Genomic DNA, 17,776 nt, shown 5'->3' on the forward strand with positions numbered 1-17,776 from the left:
CCCTCCGTGTTTCCTATTTGCAGGCATCACACTCAGATCTGTGCAAGGCATTCATGTCCTAAATTAGAGTCAGCTTCTCAAGTATGATTTGAAAATTTTTTAAATAGCCCAATTGTACCCATCTGTGGCAGGAGCTTGTCACACGGTAAGTCCTGAGAACAACAGCAGGATCCCCATCACCTTCCAACACCATTTAAATGGTCCTTCCTTCTGTCATTATCCTTCTCGTTTTCCCTGTCCCCCCATTTATCCCCCATCTCTGCCATCCCACTGATGAATCCAAATTAAAAGTGGCTATGGTACTGCCCCATTCTCAGGCATGTTTAATCCAGCCCATCATCCCATGAGGTATCGTTCTTCCTATTGTACAGATGATAAAACTGATCTTAAGACACAGTAAGTGACTTTCCCAATGCTACCCAACCCAGATAGATAGGTAACTGTGGACACAAGGACACAATGCTCTCTCAGGCATCTCATCAGCATTCTGACCGTAGGTGAGAGACCGCCCAGCAGGTGACTGGCTTAAGAGCATGCTGAAATTTGCCTCCAGCTGGGGCTTACTCTGTATGAGAGGTGAAAGGACACCCGACTTGAGGTAACAACGAGTGTCTGTGATTAAGCCCCAGAAGGAATCGTTCTTTAAGTGTTCAAAACAGTGAGCTCTTGAGATGGGGGAACAGGTCAGGAAAAGCCTTGTGAAGCAGGGTCCCCGTGCAGAACTCTGGAGGTGGACTTTAAACAGGTGACAAAGTAAGAAAGCGAAAGGACAGGGGAACCATTGGGTGTCGGGGGACAGTGAGAAATGAAGGTCAACATGAGAGCTTGAAATTTTATACTGCAATCTTTTGGTACCTCTGCAGTGCTTTAAGTGGAAAAACCTTGAGAACAATGCTGATTAAAGAAGAATGTGACTATAATGTATAGGTGGATTCACAAAGACAAGGCAGGAAGTATACAATAAAGAAACGAGGTGGCAGAGGAGTTTGGAGTAGATTAGGGGGTGTAAGACTGTAAGGTAAGGATGGATCTGAGGTCTACCTTTTAACCTTCACATACAGAGATTTGCGTACTGCTTTAATAATTTAAAGATCGATGTTTACAACTGTAAATATTCCCAAAGTCTTCCACTGCCAAGGCAAACATCATATGAGATTTCAAAGTAATTTACCAGCCTTTGTCTTTTATAAGCAGCCCTATAATAATATGTACCACTAGTATTGTGCAGCTTACGTGTTTTCCCTCATGCTGATGAATAACTCTAGCTGGTTTTATAAATAACATACAACAGTTGTCTCATGAGCCCTTCAATGAGTTATTAGCCAGAAGGAATACACAGTCCAAAGCTACAAGCAAAATTTATGCCCAGCTTAATACAAGGGTTGCATTAGCAAGTTTCTGTGTATTCATTTTTACTATGTCAGGCTCAATAGCTAAACTTGGTGTTAAGAATGAAAAAAATCCATAAAATATTTCATAATATCCAAAAAGTTATGATGCTTTAATTTCAAAAGGAAAATATGCCATTGTGTATTTCCTTACTCAGTCCTTCAATACACACTTCCACTGGGGCCCTTGGAAAGCAACATAAGAATAAAAACATTTGGAAAATATGTAGCATATTTTTGAAAGACCAGGGTGCTTGAGTCCAGTTTTTGTTGTGGAACATTTGTGTCATTCTTTCTATAATATTGTTGAATGCTGAACAGGTGGTGCAATTGTACTGTTTGTGTCTTCCAGTTACTTTGAGTATATTTGAAGCAAATGAATAGTATCGAGTATACACTACAATACAGAGGACCACAGATGCCCTGGACTGATACGGTAAAATGCTGTCCTGATTTATATTTAATCAGTCTGATGACACAAAAAGGACCAACTTTTATAGCTGCCCAACAAGCTTCAAATAGAACGCTCACATCAGCAGTCTTAGAAATTCAAATGATGGTTAGCCTGACGGAAAGACCTCACAGCTGAGATATTACAAAGAGGTGGTCATCTGTATAAAGGGGAAACTGTCTAGATAGTTCCATTTCACCCTATTTCCTTAGAATTCCACCCACCAAAGTCAGGGTTCAACTGTCCCACAGAAATTCAGAAATAGGGTGTAGCAGGACATATACTATTAACATTTTTAATGTAACAAATGATGAGTTTCTGAGTAATTTTAATTTAAAAAATGTATTTGAGAAGTGTTGGGTTAAGATTTTAAAAGACTTAAGCAAGGAAAATGAATCTCTTCACTTTTAGTCTTTGATAGTCTTTGATAGAATTCAAATTTGACACAGTAATAAGCCACAGAATAAGTATAAGGAGGTCCAAAAAAATGTTGTGATTGCTCCTATAATGATTACTTTGATTTTTTGAAAAATGTCAAATAGTAATTTTCAAAAATTAGGTGTCTCTGTTTTGCTTGTATCCCAAACATCATTTTCTCCCAACTAATCTTGTCTATTGCTAATCTAACAGTGAATGTGAATTAATTCTTCCCTATGTTTAATTAATTTGAATATAAAACCAACATTCATAAGACATAGATCATTTCTGCAGGGAGGCAATGAGATATTCGAACACAAAGATCCCAATTAATAAGCTTTACTATTAAACTGAATGTTGATATTATTGACTATGATTTAATTCAAAATTAATATCCATAGCAATGATAACCCCTACATTTTTCTTATTTAATAGGGTCTAAATGTTTTACATTTTAGCCCTCAAAAAGAATGCTCATAAACAGTACAATAGAAAGAATAACTAAGAAGGCATACAATTTGGACTTACTAGGTATATCTTTTATTATACATCAGGTACTTCATTAGGAAATTTATATATATCTTCCTAAATTATTAATATGATATTATTATTTCTATTTTAATTTTGAGAAAATTAAGGCTCAAAGAGTTTAAGGCAATGTGCCCAACACATAAAACTATGTAGTAGAAGGATTAGGATTTGAACCCACATCTGCCTTACCAAGCACTTGCTAGTACACGAGGCTGTGCAGTCTGCTGTGGAGATAAAGCCGGGAGGAGGGTGATTTCACAGGGAAGTCCTGTCATTTTTCAAGGACTGATTGCCTCAGAGAGCCACTTTCTCTTAGTATCTTTCTGAGCTCTTATCTTCGTATTGCATTAGCGAGAATCATCCCTGGTTAGGTCATAAAGAATTTAAAAGATCATACTAAAGCCTGTACACTGAAGTTCCTCTCAGAAAGGAGGATGGAAAAGAAGAAGGTGGTAAAACTAGCTTTTCCTAAAATAACAAAGACTTGCAACTAAGGGAAAAAACAAATTAAACATTAGAGGCTCAGTTTTCTTGTTGAAGGGAAGAGATCTCCTGTTGTCTTAGAACGTTTAAGTTAGAAAACCTATAAATTGAAAGTCCTTTCTCTTTCTGTTTGAAATGTATATAAACTTTAAAAAAGTTAATTAAGCCTCTTGCCAGCCTTATCATCCAGGAATGTCACATTTCTCACAAGGATCTGGGAAGTATCTCTGAAGTATAATTGCCAAAGAAGATAGCGCCCTATTTCCAAATTTCTGTGGGACAATGGGAGCCCAACTATGGTGGATGGGAGCCTAAAAACTACCTTTTTCATAAAGACAGGAGAAATGTATTTTTCTATTGGATAAAACCAATTAATTAAAACAGATGGTCACTCTAATTACCAAATGAATTTAGGATCAACTTCGGTGCTTTCAAATCTTACTTGAGACTAGTCACTGTTTATCTTGAGAACATGTATGTAATGAGTTGTATCTGCATGGCTACAATCTTGTGCATTGTTTAGGGCTGAGCACCTCTAGCTTCTGCAGTATCCTCATCTCCTGCACCCAGTAAGTCATGACAGTAACAAAATATCTTTCAGTATTGCCAACGTCTCTAGGAGGAAAAACTGCCACCAGGTGAAAACCACTGGCCTAGAGCTTCCACGGGCTGCCTTTGTCACCATATGGAAATAACATGCTTAAGAATAAGACCTATAGAGAGGAGAAGAGAGCCAGCAGATAACAAGGCAGTAAAGAGAGGCCAGGCAGTACCAGCATGCTTTCAGGCCTTGAATCCAGCTGTACTTGAAATGAGAAGCACACACCTGTCATAATGTGAGGCTTTTAAAAAAAATACATTCATAGAAGCTAGTTTTAGCCATGTTTCTGACATTTGCATCTTAAATAGGCTTGATTGACAACTACCATACAACCTACATGGAAGTAAGTAGGACAGATATTAAGCTGGTAAGTAAAATAAAGTGTGACAGGTGCTATGTAAGTAGAGTAGCATGGACACTGGCAGCAGGAGCGCCTCCTGGGGGTGGAGGGAGGAAGCCTCACTGGGAAGCGCTTCTGAAGCTAAGCAGAAGTGATTCAGATGAGGTGAACTGGATGGAGTCTGGGGAGAATGCTGCGGACGCAGGACCAGCCTGCAAGCACGGGAGAACAAGACCAAACAAAGCCCGCGCAGATGGAGCTAGGGACAGCAGGAGAGGTGACACGACAGACAGGTGAGTCAGCAGAGGCCTCATTAGAAAACAGCTGGCGCGCTCAGCTGAAGGTAACTGAGCAGGGTTTTTCTACAAAGGGACTAATTATACAATTCTGGGTGGAGGGTTGATTCTTGAACGAACATCAGAATCATCGTGAAGCCCTGTTAAAATAGAGGTTCAGGGGCTCCACCCTAGAGCTTCAGATCCAGCAGGTCCAGGGTAGGGCCTGAAAATCTGCAATCCTAACAAGCTTGAAAGTGGTCTCCTGATTCTGCAAATCTGTAGAATACACTCGGAGAACCACCGATACAGGGAAATTTTAAGGATGGTGCAGGAAGCCAGTAGTTAGCTAAGTTGTAACCACCCCAGATACAAAGGAACAAGCTATGTGGGGTGTAAACTGGAACTGCGAACAAGAGAGAGGTTTGTGCAGAGCAGGTATCATACCAAGAAACTGTGACATTCAGTGTAGGGACCGGCCAGCTCCAGGCAACATCTCGGGAAGTGAGGAGGGAAATAAATACCCGGATCTCACTGTCCTCCTTCCCTTGTATCTCTGGCCGGGGCGCCCTGTTCATCTACTCCATAAGGAAGAACTTCCCAACACACTGGGCAGGGTGCAGACGGCCAGGAAGGTCAGAACGAAGATTTGCATTAGATAGGAAGAAGAGAAGCATTAACCAAAATGTGGAAGGGTTTACAAGTTAATTATATAGTTGATCCTATATCCTTGGGACAATGCAAATTACTGAAAGATTTTACACAACAGAAGGGCATGACCGGATTTTTCTTTCTGAAACAAGACTCGAAAGATAAGTACAGAATACAGTTAAGGAGGGCAAGATTCTCATATTAGGATATTATTCCAGGTGACAGTGGAGATGGAGAAAGTGGGCAGCTTTCTGCATTATTTAAGGAGCACATTCAATAAACCACAGTGGAATGAAGAGTAATTCAAAAATCACTAGTAAATTTTTGTCTTGGGAAATCTATTGAATACTTTTAGCATGTCCTGATACAGGAAACTCTTCAGAAGGGACAGGTTCAGGGAAGATAAATCATGAATTCAGTGTGGAACATGCTAAATTTGAGCTGCTTATGGGGTGGAAAATATACCAGAGGTAGATAGATAGGCCTAAGGCTCAAGGCTGAAGATGTAGAATAGTGAATTTTCAGTATAAGAATGGTAATCAAGCTATGAGAAAGGCTAAACATGACCAAGGAAAGTCAGTAGGGGGAGAAGTTCAAGGCGTCGATCTGATGATCGGTAAGAGTTACTACTTCACACTAAAAATTAGTATATTAATGATTATGCAAATTAGGCTGAGGTTTACAAAGAAAAATCTATTGATTATCGTCATTATTCTTATTTAAAATGACTCACACTAAATATTAAAGACCAAGGCTAGGCCAGCAAGATGAGAGATGAGGAAGGCTAGTATCTCTAAGAAGACTAACTAACCAAGAAAGAGCTCGTATAACAGGGCAGAACTCTGCAAGGGAAAACCAGAAGCCGAAAGGACTGGCACAGCAGCAAGAAGGGTGAAAGGATCAAATAACGACAAGGCCTCATCCGTGGTCTCAATTCAAAACCAAAAATTTTCAGAGAAATAAATATCAAATAATAATACCACTTCCTATCCCCTCAGTTCATGTACTATTATCTTTCATGCCACAGCTCTAAATCATGATCTCTTAACTTTCACTTTCTGGTCTTCAATTTCCTTAAAGAACTATATATAGGAAATCAAAAAGGAATACATTCTAGAAAAACAAAACTTGTAATCCATTTTGAATCCCAAAGCTTAATTCAAAAGCACTAATTAAGCACATATGACAAATATATACATAAAGACATTGGTGATCTAACATCCGGGTTAAAGGAGGCTGGCCCCACCTCCTGGTTTCTCGAAGGAGTGTGTACCCAGGCTGTCCAATGAGTACATCACTTCCTTCTGACTAGGATAATTGCTTCAGGAGTTAGTGTATCACCTAGGTCAGGGCAATAAAACTAAATTTGGGCTCTCTTGATGAAATGATAGGCTCCAGGTACTGTATTTCGAGCTGGATGGTTAATCTAGAACTTCTGCTGGCAATTTTTCTTGCTACCTACAGAGACGCACATATTTAAGAGTGAAATAAATACAGGGAAGCAAAGATTAAATTATGGTAAAAGATCACGGAGATTAAATTCTGATACTCTGCATCTAGTCACACTACCACTGGCCTTTATAAAGATGCAAACCAATAAATTACCACTTTTGCTTAAACCAGCTTGAGTTAGGTTTCTGAGAGTTACTCCTATAATAGGAACTAATCTATCTATTCCAATATTTTCACATCTTCAGTGGATTTTATGAAGTTCAAATATAAATGTACCACTTAAGCAGAATTTTTGGGGAATAATTGATAAAGTCTAGAATTTAGGACCTTATTGAGTAAATTTCAAAACATTAAAATAAATATTTTAAAGATTTGAAGAAAACGGAATTTTTTAAAATGATGCTTTATTTGTATTGCTCTTCTGCCAAAGCCTAATATCTCCTTTTAGATAGACAGATAGATAGATGGATAGATAGATAGCTAAGTCTCCCTTATTCCCTTATTCTTGATAATGAATTTTGTAATTAATAGCAATAAAGTATTTTCAAAATGCTGTAGAAATCACCTATATTTTCTGCTTCCATTGGTAAGGATTTTTATTGTATAGTTCACAATGATTTTTAAAAGAAAATTATTTCTGTTATTTTGTATGGTTTTTAGCAATAACTATATGCCTTAATATTATGGAAAATGTCAAAATAAACTTATTATTACAAAATATAAAGGCAAATGAAATATAATGACATTTTAAAAATAAGAGTTTATTTGAAAGAGATGAGTTAATTGATACTAACTAAGAAATAATGCTTTCCTGGCCAAGAAAGAATGCCTGGCTTATTTAATAAAAAATAAATAAAATAAAATATATGTCTTCCTGTTTCAATGTGCTTAATATTCTTGCTTTATATTTGTCAGATATCCTATATTATGCTTTTTCGACATATTTCTCACATCTCCAAAGATAAGAATCGTCCTATCTTAGTTTAGGAAATTTTGATCATGAAATTTAGTTTGCATCACTCATTCCTTCTGTTGATTAGGAAGTTACCACTATAAAAGTGAAAAAGAAATTCATTGTTGGGAAACAACATTCCAATTTACAAGTTAAGACCAAATATTTCATGTGATTAAATCATTAAATACTAGTTAATTAAAGGCAGACATAGCTGTCTAATAGAACTATACATCCCCTTTTGATTCTTTATATTTAGTTACAAAAATAATGTATATTTTGAATACAATAATTGAAGGAATTACATACTTGAAATATAGTATTGCTCTTCACCATTACTAACTCCTGACCATCAAAAATAAATAAATAAATCTTATGGCACTATCAATGGTAATAAATAATGAGACCAGGGACTTACATGATCAATTAGTTCACGGACCATTCCATTCCACTGTCCATTAGCATCATCCTGGGCTCCGTATTTGCCATCCTCCACAAGCCTGATTTCATACGTAAAGCCAAGGATTGTAGATAACTCTCTGAGCAGGTCAATGCAATAGCCCTCAAATCGATCGTTCCCATAGAGCGGTTTGTCAGACTTCTTAAACAGGACGTAGGGTTCTTCCTGAAAACAGTGAACAGGAAGGTACGAGGTGTCAGTTAGTCATGAAATTTACTACCAGAATTACAGTTTTCCCATATTAGCTAGAAAATTTCACATAAATTTAGGACAATGGTCAATTTTTTCTTCTAATTGTCATTAATGTAGTTTGAAATACTAAGAAGGCAGATCATCTGAGGAATATTCATGCTCCCCAAGAAAACAGTTAACTATAATAATTTTAGCATGACTATATAGTATGACATATTACATAGCTTATACAATATATCTTATATCACATATAATAAATAATATAAAGTGTGATGTATTATATGCTATATAAAAATATAATTTCATCATGATTATAATACCCCAATTTGAATTCTACCATTTAATGAATACCTGGAATGCTGTTTCAGTGGGATCTTTTGAAAGAATGAAAAAATGTCATTGTTTAATTGCTTACTATGTGTTAAAACTGGAGCAGGGTCTTCTATATACATCATCACATTTTGTCCTAATAACCATAAAAACTACTACTACTGTATTTACTTACAGGAGTAAAAGCAGTAGCTTACTTTAAAACATAGAAAAGGAAACTAACATTTATAAGTGCTTATGAATTCATCCAACAGCATTTTTGGGGAGCACCTACTAAGAGCCAGCCCTTCTCCATACAAAAGAGAAATCCCTGAGTCATGAAATTCATGATATACAGGAGGAAACCAATAATAAGCCCCTAAACAAATAGAACACATAACTTCAGATTCTGATAAATGGCATTAAAACATAAAATAGGGCAACAGAATGCAGAATGACTACAGGGTACTTGGCAAGATAAGAGAAGTCTAGACAAAATTGAGTAATACGTCTGGAAGCCTTTTCTAAGGAAATGAGAGATGAGGTAGAATCAAAAAGCCGAGGAGTCCAGCCATCTGAAAATATGAAAGATGAGCATTTCAGGCCAAGGACACAGAAAGCAAAAATCCCTGAGACCAAACACACCAGAGTGTTCTGGGGAGAGGACAATGGCCATCGGTGTGGCTGAAGCCACGTCCGGTCAGCGCGGGAGTTTGCTGAGCAAGGTGCGAATGGCAAGTGAGAAGCCAAATCCTGTAAGTCTCTGCAAAGCAGCCCTATTAAAAATGTGTATGTTTGACTAAGTGCTCAGAGAATCCTTTTACCTCCTCATTGCCAAATCCTTTCTCCCAATGGAATTGAGCCTCCCTTTCCCCTGGTCACAACTGCACTCTGAATTTTTCCAGGAAATGATCTACCTGTAAGTTAGGATTTCTAAAATCCCATTCATCTACCTCATTATCCAATCACAGCCATGCTTACAATTTTCATTCCCGTAAAGACCTCTAACCCAGTGACTTCTGTACTTTCCCACTGTCCATCAACTGCCTCCTAACCTCACTTCATTATCCGGTCTAGCTCCCCAGGTCCCCTAATATAATTGTTATACTGTACTCATGCTCATGTCCCTCCCTGCTTTCGTGCTGCAGTCCCTAGCTTCACAAACACCACGCCTTACATGACTTTTTATCTTCTCTGTGCCTACCCTTGAAGAGCTGAACATTGCTAATTATTTACAGTAAAAATTAATACCCTCTAATGTTTTATGGCAGGGTGTTTCCAACTCTATGAGAAGAACACTTCCTCTGTTTTTCTTTATACTCACACCTTTCTACTTGAACACTTTGTTGACTACTTGAGGAAGGAAATAAAAGTAATCACAGGAGATAGTCCTACCTTCCCAACACTGAACTCAGGGAACCCATTTATCTAGGGTCATTTTCTCTCGCCTCTGTCTACTACTATAGAGTAACTGGCAGTCTGCTCATTGGACCAGTCCCTATACTTAAGTTCTGATTCTTGCATACAGTCCCATCACAAGACACCACTTGGAGCGGAACAGGGATCTTCGGCTGAGAAATACAGCCAGTGTAAGGCAACCACAGGAGGGAGTCAACAAAACAGAGACCATGACCTCACTTCCCTCTTCTCCTCTGATCTCCTGCTGGGACTTCCCATTTATCAAATCTAATCAAAAGCCAGAGGGTACAGGAATATATTGATAGAATCCATACAGGTCAGCCTCCTGGGTTAGAAAGTAGGGTAAACAAGAGGGGAGAAAGAATCTGCCTGGACAACAGGAAAGATACACAGCACCTTCCCACCACATTTCACTTGCTCCAAGACCTAATTAGCTGACTCACCTTCTCCCTTCCTCATAACCAATTGGTTCCTTTCAGTAGAATCAGTTTCAAAGTATGTGTACTTGCTCCAATCACCTGCCCTTAATCCCACAAATTGCTTCTGCCATTGACTAATTTCTGTTTCTCTTCATAGACACCAGTCTGGAAAGATCCATTGACACATATGTCTTGATTTATATGTGTTCCAATTACCAGCCCATCCATCAAAATGACTTCTAGTTTCACTCCGCTTAACGAATCTTGACACAAGCACTAACCATTTTTAATTTGCTGAATCCAATAGGTATGGTTCTGTTCTCTTTTCACTCAGTCTCTCAGCTGCAGTTGTGCAATTGACTACCCGCACCCCCAACCTTCTTATCTAACACCCTGCTCTCTAGGCTCTGCCACACCATTCTGCCTCAGCTTTCCCCTCCCACAATGGCAACTCCCTCTCAGGACCCTTTGTTTCTATTTCTTTTCTACTTTATTGATGATCCCTCGGACTTGGTTATGGCCCCTCTTACCTTCTTTTCTTAAATTTGTCCCTGCATGAGCTTATCCACACACACGGAATTCAACATCTTTAGGCTGGTAACCCCCAAATGTATATATCTGGCCCAGACCTCTCCCCGTGAGCCTTAAGCATACATATCCAGCACCACTGGTCAGCACCATTCAATGTCTCACGGACATCTCACACTGAACATGCCTTGGGTGGAATTATTCTTTTCCCAACACCTCCGTACCTTTTCAGTTTTATCCGTATTCAGAAAATGGTACCATCATCTACCCAGTTACCGAAGCCAGTCACTGAAGCATCATCCTTACTTCATTTTCTTTTATCTTATCACTACAGAGTGATAAAAATGATCTTCTTGAATAGTTGAATTAGATTAAATTTTATTCCCACCAGGACTTCAAAACATCCAATAGAACAACCTTTAAATTTCTTGTCACGATCCCTGAAACCTATAGTTTTATCACTTATTCTCATCTTGGTAAATGACTCCAGCGTTCGCAGGTCAAAAGCTAGGGACTCACCCTTACTGTCTATCAGAGCTTTTGGAAATCATACGAGTTGAATCTGTCTATAACCACCTTCCGTGACGAGCCCCCTTGCTTCCTCTGGGGCTCAAATGGAACGTGAAAACTTCCATGAACTATTTTCCTAATGAGAATCCTGTTATTCCCTACATCAGTTTTATTTTTCATGTCAGTAATTAATTCATCTGTAATTATTTTATTTATTCACTGGCTTACTTGCTTCCTGTCTCAATTCCCTGGAATACAACATCCATGCTGATTCATTGTAGTGCCTCCCATGCCTAACACAATGCTGGGCCTGTCGTAGGTGCTAAGGAAATATTAATGGAATAAATTGATAAATTGATTGACAAGATAGTGAGATCCCTAACTCAGTTTTCTCAACTCTAACTGGATGTAGCAATGCTTTTTAAGTTGTTCTAAGAACTAAATTGAAAAAGCCTGGTAAATACCAGCTTCTTAATATTAATTAATTATTTCAGCTTCTCAATAATTTTCCATGGATTTTTAACAGACTATTTTTTAAGAGCAGTTTTGGGTTCACAATAATATTGAATGGAAGGCTCATTGGGCTCCACAAATGCCCAGCCAACCCCACTATCATATACCTCACCAGAGTGACACATTTGTTAGTTTTGATGAATCTACACCTACCCATCATTATCACTCGAAATCATAGTTTACATTAGGGTTCTCTCTTGCAGTGTAGTCTCTATGGGTTTTGACAAATGTATAATCACATACTGTTTTCCGCCATTGTAGTATCATACAGAATAGTTGTGCTAAAAATCTTCTGTATTCTGCCCATTCATCCCTCCCTCCCCTCTGGCCCCTGGCAGCCACTGATCTCCTTCATTGTCTCTATAGTTTTCTCTTTTCCAGAATGTCTTATAGCTCGATTCATAATAGTATGTAACCTTTTTAGATTGGCTTCTTTCACTTAGTAATATGCATTGAAGGTTTCTCCATGTTTCTGTATGGCTTGATAACTCATTTCTTTTTAGTGTTGAATAATTTTCCATTATGGCCCGTATGTTTATTTATCCATTACGGACGTACTATAGTTTGTCTATTCGGCTACTAAAGGACGTCTTGGTTGCTTCCAAATTTTGCCAATTATGAATAAAGCTGCTATAAACATCCATGCACAGGCCTGTATGGATGTAAGTTTTAACTCATGTGGTTAAATACCAAGGCGTTCAATTGTTCGATCATCTGGAAAGAGTATGTTTAGCTTTGTAAGAAACCACCAAACTGTCTTCCAAAGTGGTTGTGCTGTTTTGCATTCTCACCTGCAATTAGTGAGAGTTCCTGTTCCTCCACTCCCTCACTAGCACTTGATGTTGTCAGTGTTCTAGATTTTGGCCACTCTTAACAGGTATGTAGTATCTTTTCATTGCTGTTTTATTCACAGTTCCCTAAGGACATATGATGCTGAACATCTTTTCATATGCTTCAATGAGTTTTATTAGGACTATTTTACAGTTGGCATTTTTCAGAGAGATTAAATAATTTCCCCAGGTCATAGTATAGCTAAGAAGAGATAAAGAATACTTAAGCAGACACAAAGAGAGCTGAACTGAAGTTTTCTAAATTCTGAAATATATACTTTTCCCACTATTTTATGTTGCTTTCTATACTATAAGATCATTTGTGGAAAATCCATATATGTTGGTTTTTTTTTTTTTTTTTATATGTTGGATTTTTAAGTGGAATTAGGTCAAACACATAGGACTCAAAAATGTATCTGAAACTAAATTCAAAGCTACATAGTTGGGCTTACCAGACAGTAAAAGAAAAGTTAGGATCCTGTCTATTTTTCTGTACCATGTGATCACATATAAAATTTATTCCCCAGGCATACATGGAGTTCTACAACTGTGTCAGAGTCCCCTTCCATCCTGAGGTTTATTATGCCCATTGTCTTCTCTGCTCTTTCTAAGCTGATAGTCTTTTAGTTAGATAACACATTTCCATGGATCACAATTTAATTGTTTGTGTTACCTTGGAAGAGGAGAGAACCCTGCAGCTAAACAGCTTTCCTGTGCTGGGTAGTCACATTTCAGGCATTTTCGGGTGTGTCTTTTAATGGTTCTCCCACAGCTTTTGAATACTTTTATCATAAAATTTATCATATTGAATTGTGAGTGCTAATTTTACATATATACCTATTAAACTAAACTCAAGCAATTTATATGGCAAGATAGTTACTTAAATTTGAGTTGAAAGCACCAAACATCACCAGACCCATAGTAGGCTTACAGGTAAGATGGCTGTTGTAATGAACTGAATGGAAAGAGATTGCTCTGGTCAAATGGCGAAGCTGAGGGAACTTTAACTTGAAGGAAAACAATTTTAATACAGCTAAGCTCCTCTATAGCATTCGGGTATGGTGGCGACAGAGCCTCAGGTTCCTAACCATGGGCACAGGGTTAAGGGAGGACTCTAAGCACATAGGCTTAAGAGGAGACCATGTTCCCCTGCAGAGGACGGGACAGCCTGAGAATTTCTGGCTGGTGGTGTGGGAATTAAAGGAGGCATGTTGGTTAGCTCTGTTAACTTCATGCTTTGGCTTCAGTCCGTTTCCTATTTATAAATAAATGAATGCATATTTTTTTATTTAAAGGGTCACAAAGACTTACGATTTATCAAGGTCCAGACCCTAAATAACAGTACTATCTAACATTTTCCCAGCACCCAATTTGTGCCACAACCTGATCTAAGTGCTTTCCTTGGATTAATTTATTCCTCATTACAACCATATTAGGTCAGTAACATTATTATTTCTGTGTTACAGATGAAGAAACTGAGGAGAGGGGTGCTAAGTATTTTGGCCAAGAACAAAAGGCAACATACAACTCAAACAGTCAGGATTCTGAATTACTTGCTCCCACACTTTCCTCACTTTAAATGGTTTCTAGTGAACATTTCCAAACTCCAGGTGAAAGCATAATTGCTCATAGCTCATTCGATAACTTCACATTGGTTATATGGCTTTATTATTTTTTCAATCAACTGGGATTAGCCACTGAACTAATGTACTGCATGCAAATGGCAAAAAATTTCCTAACTGAACAATGCAATCAAAACGTTGTAGGAAAGAATATAAGGAAATACATAATCCAGAAAACTAATTTTCTATATCCCAAATTATCCCCTTTCCAAATAAGAGCATGTATTTTTAACATAAAAGGATTTTAGTAATTTGTGAACATAGCATATTTTAAACCCAACCAATTCAGGCAGCAATACACGAGTGTCTAAAAAATGTTTTTCTCCATTTACATTATTAAGTCACCATTCTCTAAAATTTTTGTTCCAAAATATCTGTGGTATATTTTTCACATAAACTCCCATGAACATTGGGAAAAAATAAGGTGAAAGTTAGTGATTAGCTAAGACAGTAGGAAGCATATGAGGGATATATATGAACAAGGTACAAAAGCAGGGGAAAAATTTCAAAAATTATTATGCTGCTTACATCTCATTAATTCTGCTTTTCGAAGTTACCGTCCTACCTATTAACTTGATTTTCTTCACCCATAAGCTAAGAAGAAAACTTCTGTCATTGGCAAATAAATGTGTTGATCCTTATGAGATTAAAGTCTATTTAGATAAATATTTTAAACAGGTTTTCCTATTACTAGTTAAACAATATGTGGTCTGAGCGCCTCCTTTTAGTATTTATGGATCTCCACAATGTCAAATACTATTCTCTCCATATTTAATTCTGATAAGTAAGACACATTTTCCAGCCGTGATTCCTATCTCCAGCTACACTGTGTCACAAGATAGTTTACATCGAGTTATGATTCTTCTTTAGACTCTCTTTCTGTTTCACACAGCACAAGGATAAATAATAACCTCATGTAAGAAAAGATAAATGGTACCAGAAGCAATTACTGTACCACATACTGAGTTCAATGAATAATATGATAAAACTCTCCTGAGCAACTTTACTGATTTCTCATATAGTCTTAAATCTCCACATCAGCATTTGCTAGGGCACTTCATTCCACTGGCATCTGGAATAAGGATTTGTCAGCATTTCCACTATCAAACCTAGTTCTAAGGAACCCAATAACTCATTGTTTTTATACACATTAGACTGGGAGTTGGCAAAAAATATACCCAAAGTTAAGTTCTGAAAAAGTGAAATATGTTTTAAGGTTGAGGGGTACAGGATTTGTATTTAAGTATAGTACAACTTTATAATTTTTAAGCATATAATTCATATATTCCTCAGCTCTTACCTAGAGCTAAATTATCTTTTTCACGTTAACCCTTGAACTGTCACTGTCTTATTCATGATATTGAAAATATAGGAACATGAAAATGTGACAATTTAATAGATGTATAACATATCCTCTGCTATTACAATAAGACTAAACTAAACTAATTTATTTATTCAAACATACATTGAACTCATTATGTACCATTGCTCTTTTAGACACCAAGCATACAACAATGGAAAACAAAACAAAGCAATACAGAGAAATTTCTGCCCTTATGGAGCTCCCAATGCAGAGATGAATTTGAGATTAGCAATTTTATATTATTCTGTATTTTTACATGGACATTTTGTTTCACTAATTACCAGAGGGGGAATATTGCCTGCCAAATAGTATGTTTTGGAGAAACACCACTGTGCGTCTTTTTTTAAAGCAGTCTGGTGAGTGAATCTCAGGACCTATGACACTATGTTCCTTAAATCCTTAAATAATCTTTTGGGAACACAGAAATGGGCACTCCGTTAGCCATTTGCCTTTATGAATTCACTCTTATGACCAGAACACTTTTAAATTTAGTTCGTGGCATCTAGCTGAAGCCCCAGTTGCTCTGGTAACCATGTCCTCAGCTAAGAACAGTCAGCACTGAGATATTGTTAACAGCTCTTAATATTTCTTTAACAAAGATAAGGTTGACAAAAACAAAACAAAAGCCACCATACCTTTTTAAAAATAGAATTCTTATGGGCCCGAATGAAAAAGACACCCTGGTTACAATAATAACATCAGATTTAAAAAAAGTGAGGAAATTAAAACTTAAACCTGAGTAATTTATATTTTCCTGACAATCATTTATTTCCTTCTATTTTCTGAGTCTCATGTTCATACACTTTGTATTCTGTTACTTCCCTCACACTGAAAGCATTAAATAAGAAATAATAACATAATCATAGAACAACTTGGTTTTCAAAGAGGGTATAAATCAAGGAAGGTATTACAAACTTGACTGAAAGCAGGTTAATGAACAGGTGTCATGAGCGGCAGGAGCAACAATGTGGCTGAAGTTGGCTGTTTTTTAAAACTATAGAACCTACATGGGAAGAAGGGGAAGGAAGAACAGATCTCAACACCTTGGGCTGCGGTGCTTAAGGGAATGCAAAGAGGAGAATTATTCTCTTAAAAGGGACATTAAGGATGAAAGGACATTACCATAGGTAGCAATACTAAGAAGATGGATATTTCTTTATAAATCAAGTTGGCAACTCACTGCAACTATATGACCATGGCCTCTTCCACTGCTTTAATAAACAACACTCTTGGATAGATTAATAATGCATAATGTATGCTGTGACCTAAAAAACAAAGAAACAAACTGCAAAAACAAAAAACAGCTTATGATAACAATAGGAATGTTTTAATGGACCACCACCATTCTTGGATAGAATAGTGACCTGTAAGTAAAAATAGTGCCTCCAAAGATGATCAATGAATTATTCTTCTTCGCTAAGAGAATATAATTCCTAGTTTTTATCTGATGCTTAATAAGATGCACATAGATATCTACATCTGATTACCTCACGCTAAAATATAACTAAAATATTTTTCTTGTTCATCCATTTTTCATCCATCAATCCATCCATGCAAGCATTCATTAAAAACATATTTTAATATAAATTCTGTAAAGATTTCTAGAACAGAGGTCAATAAATTTTCTCTTAAAATCCAAATAGTAAATATTTTTGTCTTTGTGGACAGTACAGTTGCAACCACCCAATTCTTTCATTGCAGTCAGCCATAAAAGCACTATTAATAACCTGGCAAAAACTGTCAGAGTTTTATGGAATCATTTTTTAGGAACTCTGGAGTCTAATAAAACAACTTACAACAACCAGGGGAATGCTTTATTAAGAGAAAAAAACTCCAGAATTTTGGTAGAAGAGTTCTGTAGCATGTCAATTTGCCCTTTTATCACCATCCTCCATTCCAAGTTCTGTAGCAGCCTTGAAGATGGCAGCCAACATTCCTGTTGCAGGTTCCTGTTCCTTTATAGGAACTGCCCTTGACATACAGCATAGTTGGGACCTACTAAACAGACTTAAATCGGTTTTTTAAAAACATGATCAACATGATAAAGGAAACAATGGACAAAAATCTGAA

At 37.2% G+C, this 17,776-nt stretch overlaps 1 protein-coding gene across 10 annotated transcripts in view; it reads right to left on the reverse strand.

The window, feature by feature from the left end:
* GRIK2 (glutamate ionotropic receptor kainate type subunit 2) overlaps positions 1-17,776 on the reverse strand; it is a 577,367-nt gene that overhangs the window by 149,054 nt on the left and 410,537 nt on the right. For all 10 annotated transcript variants that reach the window (XM_037012294.2, XM_037012291.2, XM_073220908.1 and 7 more), the window contains one exon: positions 7,960-8,166. In XM_037012294.2, the coding sequence (XP_036868189.1) occupies positions 7,960-8,166 (207 nt within the window). The remainder of the gene's footprint in view (positions 1-7,959; positions 8,167-17,776) is intronic.

This window comes from Manis javanica, chromosome 13, assembly GCF_040802235.1.
Source record: "Manis javanica isolate MJ-LG chromosome 13, MJ_LKY, whole genome shotgun sequence".
Taxonomy (NCBI): Eukaryota; Metazoa; Chordata; class Mammalia; order Pholidota; family Manidae; genus Manis; species Manis javanica.